Raw genomic sequence first — 21,034 nt, 5'->3', positions numbered from 1 at the left:
AGGTGCAGAGGGCTGAACAGGAGCAGGGATGGGACAGCGAGCGAGCTGCCGGGGTGGAAAAATACTGGACAGTGCTTGCAGTTTGCTGGGTGCCCCTTGCCACCCGGGTGCCTCTGAAGTGGGTGTTCCCGCACCCACGGTGGGGCTGGGGGATTTCTCCTCCCTCGTGTGACAGTGACCGATCCTGTGCCCTGGACCGAGGGTCTTGGCTGCTAATCCAGGTGGTGGAGCCCGTTACCTGCTCCGGGGGGCAAAGCGGGGCATTGAGGCACTGGCACTGCCTGTTCCCCGACCCCCAAACGTGCACCAAGCCAGAGCCTGGGCCCAGGGCTTGGAAGGAGCTCCAGTTCCTCCCTCCCTTCCCCGCTGCCCTGTTTACCCCAGGGCGGCTGATTTCTATCCCTGTGAGTTATGCAAAAGCAGCCGCTAATGTAAACGCCGCGGAGAGCCCTGGATCTGCTCCCGCCGCCGCTTTCCCGGAACTAGGCGAGATGACGGGTTATTTTTTCGGGCGGGGAGGGTTCCAAAAAGGACCCAATTCCCCCCCTCCGCCTTCCTGCTCCCCTCCCTCCCCCCCGTGCGGGGCGAAGCTGGGGACTTCCCTCCCATTCCCGGGGATTGGAGGGGGGGCAGCCTGACCGCGGTACCGCCGCTGCTGCCGCCAGAGGAGGAGGAGGAGGAGGAAGCGAAGGCAGGCGGGGCGGCAGCCCCTTGTCCCCCCTCGTCCTGCCCCCGGCCCCGTCCTGCCCCCGGCCCGCCCGCCGCTGCCCAATCAGTGCGGCGGGGCCGGCGCTGCGCCGCCATAAAGCGGCGGCGGGCGCGGCCCCGGGAGCCGAGCGTGGGAGCCCCGCGCCCGCCCGCAGCCGCCGTCGCCGCCAGGTAACGGCCCCGCGGGGGATGGGGGGGGGGGGTGCCCACGGCCCGCTGCCACCCGTGCCTTCCCCGCCGCAGCCCCTCGGGGTGAGGTAGCGGGGGGGGGGGCGGGACAGCTCCGCCTTGTGCCGGGACCGGGGCTCCCCGGCGGCTGTTTTGGCAGCCGGCGGACAGACCTTGTAGGGGAAAATTCCTGCTTCGCTTTTTTTTTTTTTTTTTGGAGGGGGTGGGGGAAGAGGCAGCTCGAGTTTTCTCTTGAAAGCAGATGCTTTTTTTGCGTTTTTTTCTTCGCGAGGCTCTTTAGCTGCTTGCTTAAATACGGGCGCCTTCCTCCCTGCCAGGAGATGTACGCGTGGGTGACGCTTCCCGCAGCTGGAGTGGGGCCAGTGGGGAGCCCCCCGAGGCGAGCAGAGCCCCGCGGCCAGCGCCGAGGAGCCCCGCCATAGTAGGGTGGGCTGCGGAAGGCTGGTCCCGGCAGCCCGAGCCTCCATGCAGCGGAGTAGGGTGTTGGAGTGACTTTCCAACTCGCTTCAAATTTTCAAATAACTTGCATTTCGGAGCTCCTGCAAACGCGTGTGGGCCCCGGCTGGCGTGGTCCTGACACACGTGGGCTGGCTGTCCTTGGGAGCCCAGCTCCAGGCCGTGCTGGGCTTGTGGGGATGCTGCAGCTCTCACCGTCTGGGACCAGAGCCCCTTCAGCCTCCCCCAGCGCTGCCTGGAGGCTGCTACCTGGGTTGCTCAGGGCTTGCTTGTGCTGCCTGCCGCTTTCTTTTGCGCTACCTCCTGCCCTAGACGAGGCGCGTAGAACTTCAGACCCCCTGATCTGAGAAGACAGCTGGGGCTGGCAAGCCCTCCTCACTGAAGCAAGTATATTAAGAAAGCCCCAGCTAAGCTTTCCTGTGTATTAGCCTTGCTCCGGAGCAGTGGTGAGTGTGGAGGTGAAAAGTTCACAGAGGGCTGAGGAGCACTTCTGAAGGCTGTTGCTTGGTGGATAAGACCTAGTTTATTGGCAGGACGTGGGCAGGAGTTTGGGTATTAATGGGATGCTTTGAAGGCATCGCTTCTGGAGCAGGGCTTTTGTAGCTGCCTGCATCTGCCTGAGCTGCTGTGTTTTCTGCCTGCAGAACAGCATAGGACCACTGGAGACAGGCAGCCAGCCCCGTAGCCGAGCTGTCTTGTGCTCCTCCCTGGCTGGGGGGTGAAAAATCTGGGAGCGCAGGGAAGGGCTCACGGTTGGGGTTGGTTTTTGTATCCTCCCTGCAGGAACCCCCTTGTCCGGTCTGCAGCCATGGCCACCTCAGCGAGCTCCCACCTGAGCAAAGCCATCAAGCACATGTACATGAAGCTGCCGCAGGGGGAGAAGGTCCAAGCCATGTACATCTGGATCGATGGGACGGGGGAGCACCTCCGCTGCAAAACCCGCACGCTGGACCACGAGCCCAAGAGCCTTGAAGGTGAGAGGGCAGGTGCAGGATTCGCAGCCCCTCGCTGGGTGGAGAAAGCAGCCATGCTTAGCTGCTCCGGAGAAGGGATGCCATTTATCCCTTTTCATGGTAGAAGGATGGTATTTGGGGAAGACACCGCTCCTCACCCCCTTCCAGTTACCTCTTTCCCCAGATACCCCAGGGGAATGTTCCCAGCTCTCCAGATGTGGAGTTTCAGTGAGCTGCCCGGGGTTGGGAGCCCGTCCCTGGCGCTGCCCCCGCTGCGGAGGGGGCTGTTGGCAGGGGCTGGGCGGCCCATTGACTCTCGAGTACTCGTTTTGGCCGGAAGTAGTTTGGCAGAAGAAAGTGGAGGGGAAAGAATGGAGCTATCCGGTGTAATTAAGAGCTTGTGTCGCTCAGAACAAACAGTCCCAGCTTACACAATAATAGCATTAGGATTTTCCCCAGGTTGCCATGGTGCTGGCTGGAGACAGTTATGAAATGAAAATACTGTGTGTGACTGAGCAGAATTATCTTTTTTTTCTTTCTTTTTTCTCCCCCCTTCTTTTTTTCCCTCTTCTTTCCCCTTTTTCCTCTGAGGGAGTGGTTGGCACAGCTCCTTTGAAATCTTTGTGCTTCCCATCCTCCCACTTTCCCCCCAGGATACGGAGGAGATAACATTGCCCGGGTGGAGTTCACTGCTGCTCCCACTGTGCTTTGACCTGGAGGGCAGCGCGCAGCCAGGAGGGGTGGGCGAGGGGGCCACGCTGGCCACACTCCTCCTCCATATGAGACTCCACTTACATGTGACTTGCTTTCCCACCTTCTCCAGGCTATGCAACATGGATAAGGGTATTTCGTGGCTCCCCTCGTTCCTACAGCCTGAAGATGTCTCGTGCTCTGCCCTCTCCCAGCTTGCCCAGCCACCTCTGCAAGGAGACTGGGTGTTCTGTTTATCCTGGTGATTGTTGCGACATGGGAAACATCCTCAGTGCTGCTCGGTTTGCTCAGGCTTGGCCAGCAGCCCAGCTCCTTGTGTTTCCCAGGGTGGCTGGGGAGTTGCACTCCCCTGGTTTTTGCTTGTTTGGGGTTTTGGTTTTTTGGTTTTTTGGTGTTTTTTTTTTTGCTTCCCCCATTTGGAACAAAATCAGCTGAGCTGGGATTAAATCTATTGTAGGCCTGTTCTCTATAAGCATCTTCACCTGTGTAATACTGGAGTGTGACAGGGAGCCCATCCTCCTGGTGACCGGGGACCCTGGGTCACTGTGGCTTGTTCCTCTCTCCTCTCCAGATCTCCCCGAGTGGAATTTCGATGGCTCCAGCACCTTCCAGGCTGAAGGCTCCAACAGTGACATGTACCTGCGACCTGCTGCCATGTTTCGGGACCCTTTTCGCAAGGATCCCAATAAACTAGTTCTCTGCGAGGTCTTCAAATACAACCGCCAGTCTGCAGGTGAATGGAGCCTCTCCTGGTGGAGGTGGTTCTGGGAAGGGGAACGGGAGACCTATCCAAATGCTGTTCATGCCCTTAGCATCATGCATGACACAAAAATAATCCCTGCCCTGAAAATAAAAGGCAAACAAAGTGCTGGCGGTGGAGAAAGGGCTGGTCCTGGGATTCTTCACTAATGCTGCTGGGACTCAAACTGTAAATAAAGCGGAAATGGGGAATGGAGGTGGAGATGCTAATAAGCCTTGTGTTGCTTTTCCCTTCTAGAGACAAATCTCCGATACACCTGCAGGCGGATTATGGATATGGTGTCCAACCAGCACCCCTGGTTTGGGATGGAGCAAGAGTACACTCTTCTGGGGACAGATGGACATCCATTTGGCTGGCCTTCCAACGGCTTCCCTGGACCCCAAGGTAATCTTTCGGGAGTCTGCGCTGGACCAACTCAGGAGCGTTGGAACTGTAATCCGTGTGATGCAGCTTAAGTGCTTCAGGCGAGCTGAAAGATTCGAGGTGTTTCTAGAACTGAAGGTGGACAATAGCAAGCAGGATATTGGCAAAAACTAACCCGTGAAAGTCAGGTCGTTACAGAAAGGCTAAGGTGGTGATTGGCCGCATCCAAATTTGCTGCTTGGTTTGCTAGTCTGCAGGTGATTTAAACTCTTGCCCAGCATGACAGATCACAAGCTCAGACTATCAGAGGGACTCGCTCTCCATCAGTGCTCTGCTAGTGCTTCCATGAAAAATGGATTTGGGGGCTTTTCCACATATCCCAAGCCTTTGGAGAGTTCTTCCCTGTGTGTGCTCGGTCTTCACTGAATTTAAGCCTTTTTCTTTCTGGACACTCATGTTCCCCTTGCTGTTCACCTGTGCTGTTGCAGGTCCGTACTACTGCGGTGTAGGGGCAGACAAAGCCTATGGCAGAGACATTGTGGAGGCCCACTACCGAGCGTGCCTTTACGCTGGTGTGAAAATTGGAGGAACCAATGCAGAAGTGATGCCAGCCCAGGTAAATTGTTTTAGGCGCCTCATGGAATTAAGATAGTACGGAAAAATCCCAGGCAGCAGGAGCTTTTGCTGCCTGCTCTGGGTCGTGTAGTTTTATCAATGATCAGAGCGTAAGGGGGTGGGAAGTGCCTCACAGCGAGTGTCTCCGCACCACTGAGCCGGTGACTCCTCCTTCTCGTAGTGGGAGTTCCAGGTGGGACCATGCGAAGGGATTGAGATGGGGGATCACCTCTGGATTGCACGCTTCATCCTCCATCGGGTGTGCGAAGACTTCGGTGTCATTGTGTCCTTCGATCCCAAACCCATCCCTGGGAACTGGAACGGTGCTGGCTGTCACACCAACTTCAGCACCAAGAACATGAGGGAAGACGGAGGTCTCAAGTAAGTTTTTTTGAGATGGGCCACTAGCATCTGTTTACTAGGCAGCAGGCTGGACTTGGTGGGTAGCAGCAAGCTTTTTGCGGAGCTTTTGACGACATGGGAGATGTCACTCTGGTGCTTGGCGTTATGTTTGAGCCTTTCTTCTGGATTTTTTTTTTTTTTTTTTTAATTTTGTGTAATGATACACTCCCATCTTGGTGCTGGGTGGGAAATTCAGCCAGTGGTACAGCTCCATCAGTGCTGACAGAAGCACAGATGGCCAGGATGCAGCTATTCATGACAGGCTGTCCAGCTCTCGATCTGCCAATGCTGGAAACAAACAAACAAACTCAGCATAGGCCTTTTTTTTTGTGTAACCATGATGATAGAGGAAGACCATTTGCTTCTGTCTAGGCCAGGCTGCGGAAGCAAATGCCGTGTTTTCTTAAACACAAAAATCCTGGAAATGTAAAACCCGAGTTCCCGTATGGGACTGATGTGCTGAGTGCAGGCAGGGACCTTACAGCGCTGAGTTGCGGTGGAGCTCTGTGAAGGGATTCCTCCTGGCAGCTGTGTTTTCTTGCCTTAATCTTAATGATGCCCTGAGATAGTGAGCCAACCCGTGACCATGTGAGCTTCCTGAACAGAAACTTCTGTGTTGAGAAATCTCCCCTCTGAGAGCAGGTTCCGCAGTGGCAATGCGCCTGTGGGATTTGGCCATGGGTTGAACTGGTGGTGTCTCACACACAGCACTCTTGAGGGACCCTGTGGGATTTGGCCATGGGGATCCTTTTCCAAGAACCAGCTTGGGTCAGCAGTAGGAGTGGAGAGAAGCCTTGTGTTGAGATGATCAGAAAAGTGGGTTGTAGGGCATAAGGCTTCGTCATGAAGTGGCTTGGGGACAGCGATGAATCTGTTGTCACTTTGACACAACAGTCAGGAGCGGCTCAGCTCGTACCACCCATCAGACACTCACTGTGTCTTCCCCTCTTCCTCGCTCCCTTCGCAGGCACATTGAAGATGCCATCGAGAAGCTGAGCAAGCGTCACCAGTACCACATCCGTGCCTACGACCCCAAAGGGGGGCTGGACAATGCCAGGCGCCTGACGGGTTTCCACGAGACATCCAACATCCACGAGTTCTCCGCTGGCGTGGCCAACCGTGGTGCCAGCATCCGCATCCCCAGGAACGTGGGCCATGAGAAGAAGGGCTACTTCGAGGACCGCCGGCCCTCCGCCAACTGTGATCCTTACGCTGTGACAGAGGCCCTCGTCCGCACGTGTCTCCTCAACGAAACTGGAGACGAGCCTTTTGAGTACAAGAACTAAGCAGACTGCGCCCACAGACACCGCCTTCCCCCCACACTTCCCGCACCCCTAAACTTCCCTTCTAGATGTAATCCCGAGGGTACAAGATAACACGTTTTGTGTCTCAGTAACTCTTGTTGTCTTGAGGTGGGGAGGAGGGCAAATTTAGTTTTATCAATGTCTGTTTGTCATTGACTCTTCAGAAGACGGGAGGAGGAGGAGAGGGTGTTAGAGAACTTTTAACCACTGTTTTATTTGTCTAATTCGTCTGTACATCTGATGGGATCCAGTGGCTTCCAGGGACAGACTGCACACACAAAAAGCCAGTAGGCAAGTGGAAAGCTTAAAACTATAGCTGACTTCCCCAAGCGTCCAATTTGGGGTGTTAGTCCCACTGCTGGCTCTCTGCAGACTAATGGTTCTCTAAGGTTGGTGCCCTTCTGCGGAGAAGGGAAGACGGGAGCTGTGATGGAGCCCCGTGTGCTCCTGCCTGTATGTATGGTGTGATGGGGAGATCTTCACCCTCTGGCCACTCTGAGGTTTCTGGGAATCTTCTGGCATTGAGCTCAGCGTAGGAGTGTTGAGGAGAACTCCTGGTTCTGTCACTGGAAGTCAACTGGTCTCTGTTTCATAACACAGAGTGAAGTAGTATTTTTCTATTTAAATATAAAAACAAAAAAAATTATATATGAAAGTGGTTTTTTTTTTTAAAAAAAGAAAAAAAAAAAGAGACGACGTTCCAATGAGCTGGCTAGAGCAGGCAGAGCTCCTGAGGATGCTATCAGAGGGCCTCCAGGTGGGACTGAGGGTGAGCTTGGAGGGCTCGGTGGAGGAGACTCAGATTTGTTGCCGTGTGGAGTGGAGTTTGCAGGAGGCGGTTCCCAGACTGGGGAAGCCCGGGGAAGCATTTATCACTGTAACTCGAGCAGCCACAACACGCTCACGAGCATGTCGATCAACAGGAGGAAGGTGTCCTGAACTAAGAGTTGACCGGTCAACTTAACTGTGTTCTGGACAGAGCTGTGGGTGTTTTACCTTTCCAGTGGGGCTAGCATGTCACTAAAGCAGGGCTTTATCAAAAGGAAAAAAGAAGGTTTAGATTTTTTTTTTTTTCCTCCATAATGTTCTTAGTTTCTAAAACTGAATGGTTTTACAGAGACCGTTGAAGTCACTGTTGTGTCCTGGCTCTCCGGCTGCCAGCCATCCAGCTGTGATGGGGGCTAGGAGAAGGGAGAGGCCACCCGTCCCTCCCCGCCAGCCCTGGCACCTCCCAGCTCATGTTGGGGGGTTCAAACGTTCCAGGATTTTACACTTGGGTATCTTAGATGGTGCCAGTTATATTCTGTTGCATTTGGACTTCTTCCGAATAGGTTTTTTTTATAATAAAAAAAGAAAAAAAGAACAAAACCTTAATTCCGACTTCTGCCTCCTTTCTGTGATTCATCCTGGCGGCTTCTTTTGTATGCGTGTTGCCTTCACCGTTTCAAGGGAATTTGACCCTGATAGTGGGTAGGCTTTGGCTTTTTATTTGTGGGGTAGTTTTTTGGGGGGCAGGGGTCTTGCAATCCATGTGTGTTTTCCAGGAAATGGGATTTTGTAGGTGGCTGTTGATTCTCTGGTGAGTGATGGTCCAGCTGCGACTGGAGTGAGGTTCTCTTGGTGTGGGAAAGGGATTGGGCTTGTGAGTGTCCATAGGGAGGGTTATGGGGTAAGTACAGGTGTTTGTGCATCTCCCCAGCCTCCTCCACACAAGTTCTACCGGATGTAGAAATCCCACAGAAAATAAAATTCCATCAAACTTAATGAAAAAAGGGGCTTTGTGGAAGAGGACCCTTTCCTACTCTCCCATGTGGAGAAAATGCTGCTCATCCACCTTTGGTATAAAACCAGGCATTCAGAAAAGTAAGCAAGGTAGTAGAAATGTGTCGCATTGCTCCCCCAGTCCTTTATTTAGCTTATGGTGCTATTTCCCAGCTCCCTGAGAAGTACTTTCTTCAGGGGTGGATGCTTTAACCATTCCTGTCTTTAAATCTGGATTAACCACACACGAGCATCCTGCTGGGCTGATGAGGCTGTTCCTGCCATCACATTTTTGTGGACCAAGGGGTCTTTTGCATCTCCCTTCTGGGGAACGTTGAAGGCAGCACCTTTGTCGCCGCAGTCCCAAAATGACCCTGTCTCTGTGCCCGTGCCGGGTGGAGCGTCACCGGAGCAGAAGCAAAGCGGACACTGTGTCCTTTCCTCCGATCGCGACATGACCATGAGGACTTTCGCCTCTGTCTGGACTGGAGCAGGGGTACTGCAGCCAGAAGAAACCTATGCTACCCTGGAGTAACTCGTGAGCACAGAAACGCTGGGGTTTTCTGCTGATTTGGGTGCAGGGGGGACAGCTAGTGTTCCTTCTGCCTTCCAAGAAAATGTCACAAAGGAAAAAATGGATTAAGCTTAAATTAAGGAAACTTCTGTAAGGGCATTTGCACAAAAGGAGGGACAAGACATGGTAATGCTTTTTTCGAGATTCCTGTACCTCCGCACACTGTGCCTCGTTGAAGCTGGAGCCCTGTCCCTCCAGAGACCCTTTTCTCCTGGGGAAGAAAGAAATTGGGAAGAGGGGGCATGACTTAGTTTTGGCCACCAAGCATCACCAGCAGCCAAGGCAGTAGCTGATGGGCAGCCAGGTTTTTGCCCTGGGGCTAACCAGCATGTCCCTGCGCCTCACAGAGCCTCATCGATGCAGAGACATGGAGTACTATTTGTGTGTCCCCACAGAGGATGCCATCTCCAGGCTGGCCATCAGGGTGCTAACGGGAGCAGGCATCAGTCCTTTGCTTCTCCAGCTGCCTTGAATATCAATTTGGGACAGGAGCTTGATGCTTAATGGTTCCTCTTGTTCTCAGCTGGGAAAGCATTTATCCACTCACTTCACAATTACCCAACTGAAAACAAGGTCAAAACAACATTGTGCTGCAAAGTGGCTTTTCAGATGGTTATTGAAAAGATATGTCAAAAAAGATTATAATGAATTAGAAGGAAAAAAATCCCACCTTTCCTCTAGACGTTGTTTTCTGACTTTTTGCCTAAAGCCTTCTTGCTGAGTTTGCTTTGCAGTTACCTGAACACCATTTCCCAGCTATGCAGGGAAAGAGAGGCCTCCTCTTAAGGCTGTGGAGCTCTTGCAAATTGAGCCTGAAACCTTCAGAAGCTGGTGTTTACTGCTTATGTATTTATATAAAACATTTTGACTTTTAATCTTAGCCTCTCAGGAGGAAGTGAATCCCGTTTCTGTGTTTACTCACACATCCTTAAAATGGGAACGATATAGAAATGTTCACTGAATACAAGAAAATGCAAGTATCGGTCCCAAAGGGCTTGCTAGGCATATCAGAGCATCAGGAACTGCTCCGAATGAAGCAGTCAAAAACAGCACCAGCTTTTTGAAGTGCCTGTTGGTTGTGCTCCCTTTTAATCAAACACCAGCTTAGGGGGCAAGGCTGCTCCAATATGATTAATATATCTGCTCACACACCAGGCTTTTCCCCATAACTGAATTTTAAGGCAATTAAAATAAGATTAGCCACAGCTCCCTTCAAATATAGCCTGCAGCAGATGAGCTAATCAAGATCACACTTGCAGCATCTTTTTAACGCTGGGCTGTGCCAGCCCAATTACCATGAGGGCTTTTCTCTTCCTGAAAAGCCTGATGAAGCCAGTGTGTGTGGTTGGGTTTCTTCTGCCCTTTCACACTTTCAGAGTGCCCTGATGCTGCTCCAGTATCCACATCCCGCTTCCCTTCTTTTTTTGTGTGTGTTTTTTAGTGCTATTTGATCTTCCTAGATGACCTTTTTTTTTGGTAGATGAGCCTTCGCATTCTCACGCAGCCTCTAGCTATGACCACCTCTGCCTTCCTGAACGCAGCTTCTGGAGGAGAAATCAGCCGGTCCTAGGTGGGTAAGGTTTTGCTGAGCTGTCTTTTGGATGCCGTTACCTGGGGGGGAGAGAGGGACTTCTTGTTGCTAGGCAAAATTGTTTTTCTTTCTCCAAGTCTGTGTTTTTCCCTTTTCCTGGGATGTTGATATTGGCCCCGTGTGACTGTCCTGCATCTCTTTCTGCCTGTGGAGGATGGGAAGGGATGGTCCCGGGAAGGGATGGTCCCAGGAAGGGAGCCAGATGCAGACTGCTGAGGGGGTGATTTGCAGAGCTCTGCAAGAGCCTCTGGTTGTGCTTGAACCTCATGTTATCAGAGCAGCCCTGCTTTGCTCTCTTGAAATGCTGCCTGGAGGTCCAGCAGCTCCTCCAATGTGGTTTTTGGAGAAGTCCCGGCTGAGATCTACGCTTGCTGTTCATCAGCTGTGTTGTGAGCTGGTGCAGAGCCATAGAAGAGGGGCTGGAGGTCCTTTGGCCTCTTGAAGAAGGCCAGGGCATGCTCTGGAAAGGTGCTGGAGCCCAGCCCACTGGGAACAGGTCAAGGGTGGCCAGTCAGTAGTTTCTTGTGTGACCCAGATGAGAAAGGTGGTGGAGCCAGGAGGGAAATCCTGCTGTCACGGATGTCAGTAACTTGGCTTCAGCTGAGCTGGGATTTAATCCCACTTGTTCAGTTACTGATTAAACTGAGGACAGCTGCTTAGGAAACAAGTGGGAGCTCTTGAAAGGGAAGATCTCCTTAGGTCTGCCTGGCTTCCCCAGCCAGTTGGATGCAGGGTCAGACCTGGGGTGGCTTGTGTGTGGGTCCTCCACCCACGAGTGGTTCTCCTGGCTCTTCAGCTGGGACTGACCACCTATGTGCAGTGCCTGGTTTCACCATGCTGGCTCTTGCAGCTTTTAAATTGAGTCCTGACTCTCTTTGCTTGCTGATAAAGGGGCCAGCCCATCTGTAGGATCTGCAGTATGGAGAGATGAATAGCTTTTGCTGAGGTCATGTAGATTATGGGGGTATCAGTCACTAAGTAATGACCCATCTGGATGCCTAAAGGTGTCACTTGTTAATTGCCTGGTTCATGAAGAAATGGTGATCTCGGTTTGCTGCTTGTAACTCTGCTCTGAGCCAGTGCTGGGTGTTTTGGGACTGTCCCCCTCTCTTGTGCAATGACCTTTGATGAGAACATGCAGAGAAGGGCTCTGGGCAGACCAAACCCTGCTGCTCTCTGCACTGAAGTGTCTCCAGGATCCCCATCCTCAGTGGGAGATGACGTGGGTCAGAGCCTCTCCCAGCTGCTCGTGGAGGTGTCTGGCCTGCGTTTGGAAGGAATGAGATCTGGGGCTTGGCGCTTCTTGCGGGTTAGCCCCCAAAACCTGCAGTAGCCTTGCACGCAGAGCATGCATGGGTTGACCTCAATGGGAACCTGCCTGGCTGGGGAGAAACCCAGGGTCAGAGGGGAAAATTAGGGGGAAAATCCATATTCTGTGACTCCAGAATGAACACCAGGGCTGTAGCTCTTCACAGTCTTGTAGGAGGACCAGGCCCTTTGCCTCTCCTAAGCCTTCTCCCTCGCTGCTCCTTTCCTCCCTTCCCTGATGAGATGGTGCGAGACCATTCCTTTTTTTTTTTTCCCTCTCCATCCTGGCCTGCCCACAGGCTGGCACGGCTGGGCTATTTTGCTTTCATAAGCTGCATTATGTAAGCCACGTCTTGAGCGGGGATGCGGTGCCAACTTGGACTCCCCAGCGGGAAGGAGCTGCATTCCTCTGCCTCTGGGTTTAATCCCTGCCTCCAGCCACAGTTGGTTTGCTGGGAGGAATTGGAGGGCTGTGCTGAGGTTTCTAATCCCTTGCCCCAGGTGGAGCCAGCTTGTTTCTGTGGGAGCCCTGCTTTCTTTTGTCAAGAGGTTGTGCCCATGACTCCTCTTAGCAAGCCCTTTCCTTGGCTGCTAGGAGGGTTGGCCCAGGCATGCACACCACACCTCGGGACCTTCCTCTCCTCCCCTTGTTTGTTGAACTCTCTGTGCTCCGTGGCTTAGATTGCACTTCCTCAGAAAGGCTGGTGGGGGAGAAAAATGGAAGTGGAGACTTGTGCAATTCTAGCCCAAAAAACAGTGGCAAATGTGGGTTGCCGGGCTGGCATGGAAAGCAGTCAGGCTGCAGAGCCTGGGGAAGACCATGTCTGTGCCAACAGCTTCTCCATCTGTCCCACCACTGACTGTTCTCCCAGGGTGCCACGTCTGTAGGACGTGACCCTTGTCCCACCAAGGATCTGGGGGAGCCCTGGAGATCCTGCACCCAGGGGTCCTATGGCACCAGCCTGGCTGGGTGTAGGGTGCAGGACAGCAATAGGTGCTTGGCAGGGTGTTTGTTGGCTCCCTAGCAGCCTGAGCCTGTTGCCTTAAGCCCCTGAGCTGAGGACTGATGATCTTCAGGACCCCATTTGGCTGGGCATGGGCCCTGTGGGTTCAGAAGGAAAGGTCCTCTTCCTCCACTCAGGTTTTAGATGAAGCTGACAGCAGCAATGCCTTGCTGTGCTGTTTTCACGTCCTGTGGGTGGATGAGGCACTAGACTCCACAGTTTTTGCTGGCAGCTTTCCCCAGTGCCAAACATGCTGTTAAAATGAGAATTATTAATCAGATCCAGGCTTGGGCTGCTTTTTCTCATCACAAAGCTGGGTGGCTCAAGCCCATTCGTATGGCTCATGGAGATGCTGAGCAGCTGGCTGAATTGCCCAGCTGCTTCTGTCCTGAGCCAGAGCTTGGCCAAAATGCCTAAAATACTGGGAAAGCAAGTGAATAGGATCCTCTTCCCCTACTGAGCTGAACCTGCAGGATTCTGGAAAGCATGCAGGCCAGAAGGTATTATTTGGTAAAATGCGAGGATCAACATTTGCTTCAACCGCAAAAAGCAATCTGCTCAACGCCTCTCCGTGTTTAGGGGATCCTGAGCAAGCCACCAAGTTTGAGGTGGGAATAGCCATGCCCAGGGCTATGTTGTCCGGATGCCGTTTCCATTTAGGAAGCTGCCTAGGAACAGCTGGGCTTAGAGATGGGCTTAGCCAGTCTCTGAAACTTGGAGGCCAGGGCTTCAGCTGGCTGAATCACTGAAAACTATGCGCTTGCTCTGAAATACAAGATATTTTCAGATTATTTTCCACCCAGGCAGATAACACGTGCAGGGTGATTAACTGGCTCCATTTTTTCCACCTCTCCTTGTGGCTGGCTCCCCTGGCAAGATCTCCATCCGCTCTTTAAAATGCTTTCACTGTAATATGGATGCCTTCCCTTCTGGCAAATAACCGTGCCAGTGATCAGCGGGTGACACTGTCACTGTGGGCTGTAGACCTATGAGGAAGCATTTCATTAAGAGAAGAGATTGCTTTGTCATGGAAGTTTTTTATCTGTAATCTCTCTAGGATGAAGAAAGCTGCTTGTGAAGCTGGCTGGGGAAGGACGTGGTCTCTGGCAGGGTTGTCCTCTGCACCATTTTGGGGCTGTGCACAGAGCTGGGGGTGTGCCTCGTGTACCAGGAGCCAGGGACACTCAATGGATGGTGGTTTGAGACCAAAAAGCATCCTAAAGATGCTAGCAGTCTGTGCCATGGAAATGTCCTGGTCAGAGTGAGGTGCTCTGTCTGGGTCATTGGGTCTCTGTTTTCATGGCGAGGGAAAAGAGAGTTGGCAACAGTGCTATCTTACTCTCAAAAGTGTGAGTTGTAGAGCTCGTGCATGGCAAACCCTACTCACACCTCTTTGTGCAGGGTAGAGTCTAGCTTAGAAATGTCACGGGATAAAGGGCAGTATCCAGGATCCTACAGAAGGTGTCTGCCTGGCTTATACAGGCAACAGAGAGCAGTAGGGGTTGAATACAGCCTGAATGATGGTACTGCAACACCCCTGCGTACAGGGAGCCAGGCTTTGGCGTGGCAGGAGCAGAAGAGCTCTGAGTCACTCCCGTGAGCCACCCATGGCAGCTCCAAAGCACCCGGGAAGGAGCTGGCCATGCAATTTGAGCCTGTGCATGGGTAGGCACAAGTCTACACGGTTCCTCTTGAAACAAAAGACAGCCCTTCTCCATGTTGTGTCTTGCAAAGAGGCAGCCTGGGCTTGCTGGGGAGCTCGTGCTGGAGAAGGTCATGAAGCTTTTAAGATGGGAGCTTCTGCTGAAAGTTCTGATCTCAGTAAAACAGAAATCTCTATGCAAAGGTGGGGCTGGGGGGAAGGCGGTGATGCCACATGGGTTCTGCAGAACACCTGCAAGACCAGGGTGAATGGGTGTCCAATGAGCCATAACTGAGCGGGATCACTCCCAAGGCGCATGTGCAAACAGTGTGTGACCCCGGTGTCATGGGACACGTTGGGTGGGAGCTAGTGACAGCTTAGCCCAAAGAACTCTCTGACACCCAGCAGCTCACTCTGCTCGTCTTCCCCCCCCCCCCCGTCTCCCCCTCCTATCCAGCCAGTGGAAACTGCTCACATGAAATCTAAAGCAAACGCTGCAATACTTGTCTTTTTGTTGTGAATAATGTCAGGCCTTTTTTCTGCGTGCGCTATTGAAGCAGCAGCTGTATTTCAACCAGCTGGCAGTGCCCTGGGAGGAGATCAAGTGTTCTTAGCAAAGTTGGGCCAGCTCAATGGCTGGTGGAAATTGGTGTAATTCTGATTGACCTCAGTGCTGAGCTGCTTTATACCAACTTTGAACTGGGCTCCCAGCCCGAGGCTTTGGGGGATTTTTGGGGGAGGAGAAGTGCTCTTTGTAGAGGTGAAAGTCATGCATGCTGTTAGTGGTGTCTGTTGGAGCAGGAGGGCGAGGAGCTCAGCTGTGCAGTCAGGCAGCGGCTGCTGCTGGACAAGATTTCGGTTGTGTGGGGAGGTCTCTGAGCACTTGCTGTTGGATAGTCCTCTTCTGAAGCATGCAAAAAACCATACAAGACTCTTCTGTGTCCGGGGCACTGGGAGCTGTGTATGTGTGTATTGCTACACTCTGCCTGTGCATGCTGCAAGACCAGAGCATGAGCCCTGCCAAAACATCCAGCCCTTCTGGGAAGCGTCTGCAGCACCGTGTGCTTGTCCTGCCAGATCTGTTGTGCCTCCCTCTGCCGGGAACCACGGGGCAGGTGCCAGCCCTTCCTCTGGGCTCAGGAACAGCTTGTTTTGAACGTTGGTGGCATGGAAAGCAGAGGAAGCAGGAGCAGATGTGCCCGTGGGCACCGCTGGCCCGGGCAGGAGTTGTTCCTCTGGCACTGCTGCCTGCAGGCACCTGCCCATGTGCTGCTGGACCCGCGGGACATGCTGGACCCCCCCGTACCAGCACTGCCCCATGCTCTCAGCCAGACCCCTGTCCTTTGCACAGAAGGTCTTGGGCAGCATAACTGCTCTGTGTGCTGGATTAATTAAAATAGTGTCTTCTCTCGATGCTCAGCTCAACCCTCCCATCCGTCTGCTCTGTCTGTCCACTAATGGGTAGCTCAGCGTGGGAGGGGGATGAGAAGGATGTGGGGGACTGGAGAAGGGTGGGAGGAGCTCAGATGAGAGGTTTTAGTTTTTTGGTTTTTTTTTTTCTTTGGGCCATTTGTTATATTCTGGTCATGAGGAAACATGCACCCTTTCTCTGTAAGAAAGCCCTGATTTTCTTATTTTTTTAATTTTGGTTTGTTTTTTTTTTTCCCCTCCCCAGAGATTTGGTTCTTAGCCCTGAGGAACTGAGGGGACCTTTGCTGTCAGAGGCACTGTGTCCATCATCCTGCTACTATCAGAGATTTTCCCCTGCTTTGCACCTCCCTCTGCCCCTCATTGAATAAACAAATGCCTCTGTCCTGGCTGTGCTATTCCCAGTACCTGTGCTGGCTGGTTCCAGCTTGCCGCATCCACAGGGACCGAGGTGGCTCCTCCGGAGCAACGTGGATGTGCCCTCAACACAGCGGCAAGTGGAAGCAGCAGTGACGGGAGCAGTGGGGGTGAGAGGAAGGCACTGAATAAATCACGCCCATGGATGGCTTTTTCTGCCTGACTTGGTTTCTCTTCACTAGGAGCGGCACAGGGTTTATTGTCTTGCACAGTTCTGCTCCGTCTCTAGGTTCGGTTGGGTGTGCTGGGCTCATGACTCATTTGCATGGGTGCGCTTTTCCAGTGCTGTTGACATCTGCTGATCTCAGATTGCTTTCCAACCATTAAACCCTATGTGGCAAGAGAGAATTGAAGGAGGGGAAGACACCTAATTAATTTTTACTCCACCCTGCATCCTTCCCATCTCTTTCCTCTTGCAGAGACAGGGAGGAATATTGTTTTGCTTGCCCTAGGGGGAAATGAGATGCTATTTAATTGCCTACCACCACGTAGCATGGCTGTTGGAGTCGGGGGCTAAAGGATGCTATGCTTGGCTGCCACTGCACGGCACTTCAGGCAGGATGGTGCTTCCTGAATTGCAGCCTAGCCTGTGTCGAGGCTGCTGCTCCAATTGAAGAGGAGTGGGGTTTGGGCAAGGTGCGTTCCTCCTTGCTGCCTGGACTACTGCCCCGAGCAGCCGAGTCCCTGGTGTTGGTCACAGCGAGCCCTGGCTCCTGTTTCTGCCTTCGCTAGGGCAGGGCCACCAGACTGATCTAACCAGCCTTCTGGGCACGCTCCCAGTTCAACCTCCTGCCTGCCTTGGTCCCCGTGGCTTGCGGGATGCTGGCACAGGCTGCAGGTCCCTGCAGGGGTGGCAGGGTGCAGGGAAGTTCCCAGAGGAGGGGGACTGGGAACCGCTGAGTAACGAGGCCAGGCAAAGGGCGAGCTCCCTTCTGCAGTCTGTCGTCAGTGGGAGCGATGAAATGATTAACTTGGCGGGGAGGTCGGGGAAGCAAACTGCCTGGAAGAAGTCTCTCACCCACTGCTGGAGCAAGCGCTTGCGAGCAACCGGCTGTACGCTGTAGTTTTAACCCACGCCAGCACACAGCGTTCAACCCTTCCTTCGGCTCCTCCTAACCACGCATCTCCAAGCCGGCAGCAACCCTCGTCTCCTCGCACCCAGCTGTGTGTGAGGCGGGCTGAGCCCCAGGCGTACCCCCTGCTTCCAGTTGCAGTTCCAGAAATCGGCCTCCGCAGGGTAAACTGTGCCCTAGCAAGGCCATGCCCTTTGGGGTTTTGGTTTTGTTTTGGGGTTTTTTTTGGTTGTGGTTTTGTTGGTTTTTTGTTTTTTTTTTTTTTTTTAATCCGGTGCTATCTTGCAGGTGGTGTAGCAGCAGACTGCTCTGCCAAGCAGCTCTGTATTTAAAAGCAAAGGCGAGGCATAGGATGCGTGTTTTTAGCATCCCAAATACATTGAGATCAAAGGCAGTTTGCAAGGAAAATGATGGTTATTGCTACCTCCCAGAGTGCCAGTGCAGCCTCGGATCTGAACAGCCACGTGGTACACGACCCCGCTGGGTCCCAGCTTGGGTCCTGCTGCTTTCCTCAGCATGGGACAGGGATGGGGATGGCCAGGAGCTGGGCTGCCATGGGAGAGGCATGAGCTTCCATCCTAGCCCACCTCACAGTTTCCAAACAGCCTGACAGTGCTGAGAGCAGCCAAGCAAGACTTGGGCAGCAAAGTCCTCCACTGATGGGCGTCTACTTTCCTTTTCAATGCCCCCAGCTGATGTCTTATAGGAGCTGCAGATATTTAATATCCAAGGGCATTTTTTTCCAGGTGGGCTTTTTCTAAGCAGGGAGTTGAGACCGTGAACAAAGAACATAATGGTATTCTAAAAGTGGACGTATTTTGCTGTTGTTAAATCTAGCCGTTGTGCCAAACGGAGATTTATTTCTCAATGAGATCATCTGCAGGAAGACGGACCGTGCTTTTGGAGCAGTAGTAGTGTTGTGGCTGCTGGGCTGGTTTCAGGCGATGGGCGAGACAGTGTTTGTCAGGAGAGGTAATACTTCTGTTAGGTGCACCGGATTGCTGGAAGAAAAACAGGCAACCCGCTGGCACAAGGGAAAGAAAACAAGAAATGTGTAAGTGGAGATGTGGCCAGCTTCAAACTAGGTACATGAGCTAGCTCTGCTCTTGGTCCTTGGTTTGAAGACTTCTTGCTCTATCTCAGACCTAAGATGGATTTGGGCCAGCATCTCTTTGGGGTTTTCCTGTCTGTCTCGCTAGAAGATAATACCTTTCCCTACAAACTTTAAGGACTTGACACCTGTAGTTGATCCATCTTAACTTTCCTATGTAAACAAGGCTGAAAGAGAGAAGATAAAATGCGTACAGTGCTTTTCATAGCTTCCCACCCCACAGTGCTGGGGAAGGGGTGTACCAGGTGGGAGGTGAGCCTGGCTCTTGGGGAGACAGGCGGAGATGGGGATGGGAGCCTGCTCCAGGAAGGATTAATGCAAACACCCGGTCGAGCAGCTAGCGGCCGAATCCTGCCTCGATCGCTCCCAGCTCCCCTGCTCTGCTCCTGGGGTGATGTCTGGGGAAAAGGGGGGGTGATGAACCTGATCCTGCTGCGATGACGCAGCATCTGGGAAATGCTGCTGGAGGTTTTTTTGTGGAGAGATGACTCCACCTCGTAGGTGTCCTACCAGGGCTGGGGTGAAGCAGCAAGCAGGCAGGAGAAACAAAGATGCCTTTGTCACAGTTTCCCTGCCCTGCAGAGCTGCCTGGCCCCGTGCCAGCGAGGTGCCTGGCTCGCTACTGAGACAAGAGGTTTGGGGGAGGCTGGCTGAGCTGCCAAGAGCTTCCCAGAGCTGAAATTTGGTGGTAGTTGCTCTCTCACCTGGAGATACAGCCTCCCTCCCGGCAGCAGCGTAATGGGGCTCAGATGGGGTAACCCCTGAAACTGCCGATGGGGCCGGCACCTTCCCTCCCAGCCTGCCTCGACGTGGCAGAGATGCTTATAGCGGGATGGGTGGCCTCTCGAGGTACATCTGTGCAATGCCCGGGGTGGCCCCAGTGGGCAGGAGGGTGCAGGCATGCCCGTGTAGCGCAGAGCAAGTGGGCGCAGGCAGGCTGCCTCCGGGAACAGGGCGAGCATCAGTGCATGGGTCCATGGCGGGCGGGCGCGTTGCCAGCTCAGTGCTGCCTCTAATCCCCGGCGTTCTGACCTCAGCCAGAGATGCCCTTGGTCCAGCATGTGCCAAACCAACCTCCGCTGTACAGAGCCACCCCCTCCCCAGGCTGAAGGGAAAGCTCGGGGACCCACGTGCACGGGTGTCAGGATTGTATCCTTTGCTCTGGAAGGGGAGGAGATGACTCCCTACAGGTCTAGGATGCACCCTTAGAAATGCCAGATTCTACCCAGGGGATGGAAAAATCCCGTCCCCTGGGATCTTGAAGCAGCTTTTTCCACCAGCATGAAACCTGTTTAAAATCCATCCCCTTTTTGGGGGTAGGAGAGGATGCATCAGTCCTCATGCGCGTTTTTTGTTTTGTTTTTTTTTTTTTTCTCCAGTTCATCCCTGCAGGGCAGGTGGGAAGCAAGATCTGCTCGTACATCCCCCCCCTTCCCGCGATGCCGTTCATGTCACACATTGCTGCTCCTGTTTTGGAAAGCCCCTGGGACCGCGAGAGTTAATTCTTCATCCCAGCTGCTTTCCTCTTAGAGCTCAGCAGGAAGAGGGATTGTGCTAGGCAAGGGGCACCACTGCATAGGGGGAGGAGAGAGAAGAAAAAAAAAAAGCTTCGTGTTCAGACCTTTTACCTAATTTCTGAAGGTTCAGACCTGAGGGCCATAGCAACGCGAGCTGCCGGCGGCGCGATTGGAGGCGGCGGGCTGTGCTGGGCTGCCCTCCCAACCAGCATCCTCGCCGATGGGACGCGGCCGGTGTCGAGGCCGGCGTTGGCTTTCTGCCTCCCCTTCCCCTCGTCCATGGGATGAGCTTGAGGCATGTGGTTGTGTGGGTTTTTGTTTTTTTTTTCAGCTGATTGCCTTTGCTCATTTCAAGTGCGTTTTCCCTGGTTTCTATGAGTTGTTTAAAAAGTTCTTGGCACTTGTGAAATCAGGTGGCATCCAGGAAGGGCTGTTCTCATGAAGACCTGCCTAGAAATTAACAGGATGGTAAAAGCCCAGAGAGTTTTAGTATATATTTGTATAACCATGTAGAAGTGAGAGGGGGTGGCACTTTGCAGCTACAGAACAGAGTTTGGCCCAAAGGAGCTTGAGTCCTGCAGTACTTTCCTTTTACCAAGGTCAAATAAGCCTTTGCAAAAACATCAGGGATTCCTGCAAACCGAAAGCAAAGACATGACTTTGGGCAATAAAAACTGCGAAATGTTCTTGTTATGCCTATAGCTTGCTAATTCTCCTTTTGGATTTATTAGTGTGGTTCAACCATCAAGTTCATCTCCAAGTGCAGCCCATCCTGGAGAAACATCACACAGTCTCTATGGGGAAAAGACCCGATGAAACTTTAATGTGCTCCCCGTGGCTTTTCTGAGCAAACCTCTTGCTTTGGTGGCACCGTCCCCTTTTATTTCTTGGTAGCGCTGCAGAGCTGATGCAGCTGTGGGCTCAGTTTCTGCAGGTCATTGAGATCAAATCGCCCGCAACACTTCTGCAGCCACTCTTCGGAGCAGAATTGCATTTTAATCTGAAGTTGTGAGCATTTCTGACAGTGCTGAATCTGTCATGGCAGTGAGTGATCAGGGAAAGGAAGCAACAAAAGTGGTTAAAAGCAAAAGCGCTTGCTAGGGGAAAGATGGGGATTGTAGGAGCAACTGAGTTGATTTAAATAGAG

General features: G+C 52.9%; 1 protein-coding gene and 1 long non-coding RNA gene across 2 annotated transcripts; both read left to right on the top strand.

Moving 5' to 3' along the window:
• Positions 1-841: 841 nt before the first annotated feature.
• Positions 842-7,841, top strand: GLUL (glutamate-ammonia ligase). The gene is made up of 7 exons (XM_050900700.1): positions 842-879; positions 2,137-2,327; positions 3,589-3,750; positions 4,015-4,161; positions 4,629-4,756; positions 4,937-5,136; positions 6,125-7,841. The coding sequence occupies exons 2-7, from the start codon at positions 2,162-2,164 to the stop codon at positions 6,441-6,443; spliced, it is 1,122 nt and encodes a 373-aa protein (XP_050756657.1). The 5' UTR covers positions 842-879; positions 2,137-2,161; the 3' UTR covers positions 6,444-7,841.
• Positions 7,842-10,138: 2,297 nt separating this feature from the next.
• LOC127019173 (uncharacterized) lies at positions 10,139-20,573 on the top strand. Its single transcript, XR_007766868.1, has 2 exons — positions 10,139-10,366; positions 19,750-20,573. It is a non-coding gene; the product is annotated as an uncharacterized LOC127019173 (long non-coding RNA).
• The last annotated feature ends 461 nt before the right edge of the window (positions 20,574-21,034 follow it).

Source organism: Gymnogyps californianus, chromosome 8 (assembly GCF_018139145.2).
Source record: "Gymnogyps californianus isolate 813 chromosome 8, ASM1813914v2, whole genome shotgun sequence".
Classification (NCBI taxonomy): domain Eukaryota; kingdom Metazoa; phylum Chordata; class Aves; order Accipitriformes; family Cathartidae; genus Gymnogyps; species Gymnogyps californianus.
The sequence above is the reverse complement of the archived record's forward strand: the minus strand, read 5'-3'. Positions and strand labels throughout refer to the sequence as shown.

Bases quoted from the DNA above. Each gene is read 5' to 3' on its own strand.
- GLUL (XM_050900700.1), top strand. From the start codon at position 2,162: ATGGCCACCTCAGCGAGCTCCCACCTGAGCAAAGCCATCAAGCACATG. The intron at 3,751-4,014 runs GTGAATGGAGCC...TTTCCCTTCTAG, and splicing joins ATACAACCGCCAGTCTGCAG to AGACAAATCTCCGATACACC. The intron at 4,162-4,628 runs GTAATCTTTCGG...GTGCTGTTGCAG, and splicing joins CGGCTTCCCTGGACCCCAAG to GTCCGTACTACTGCGGTGTA.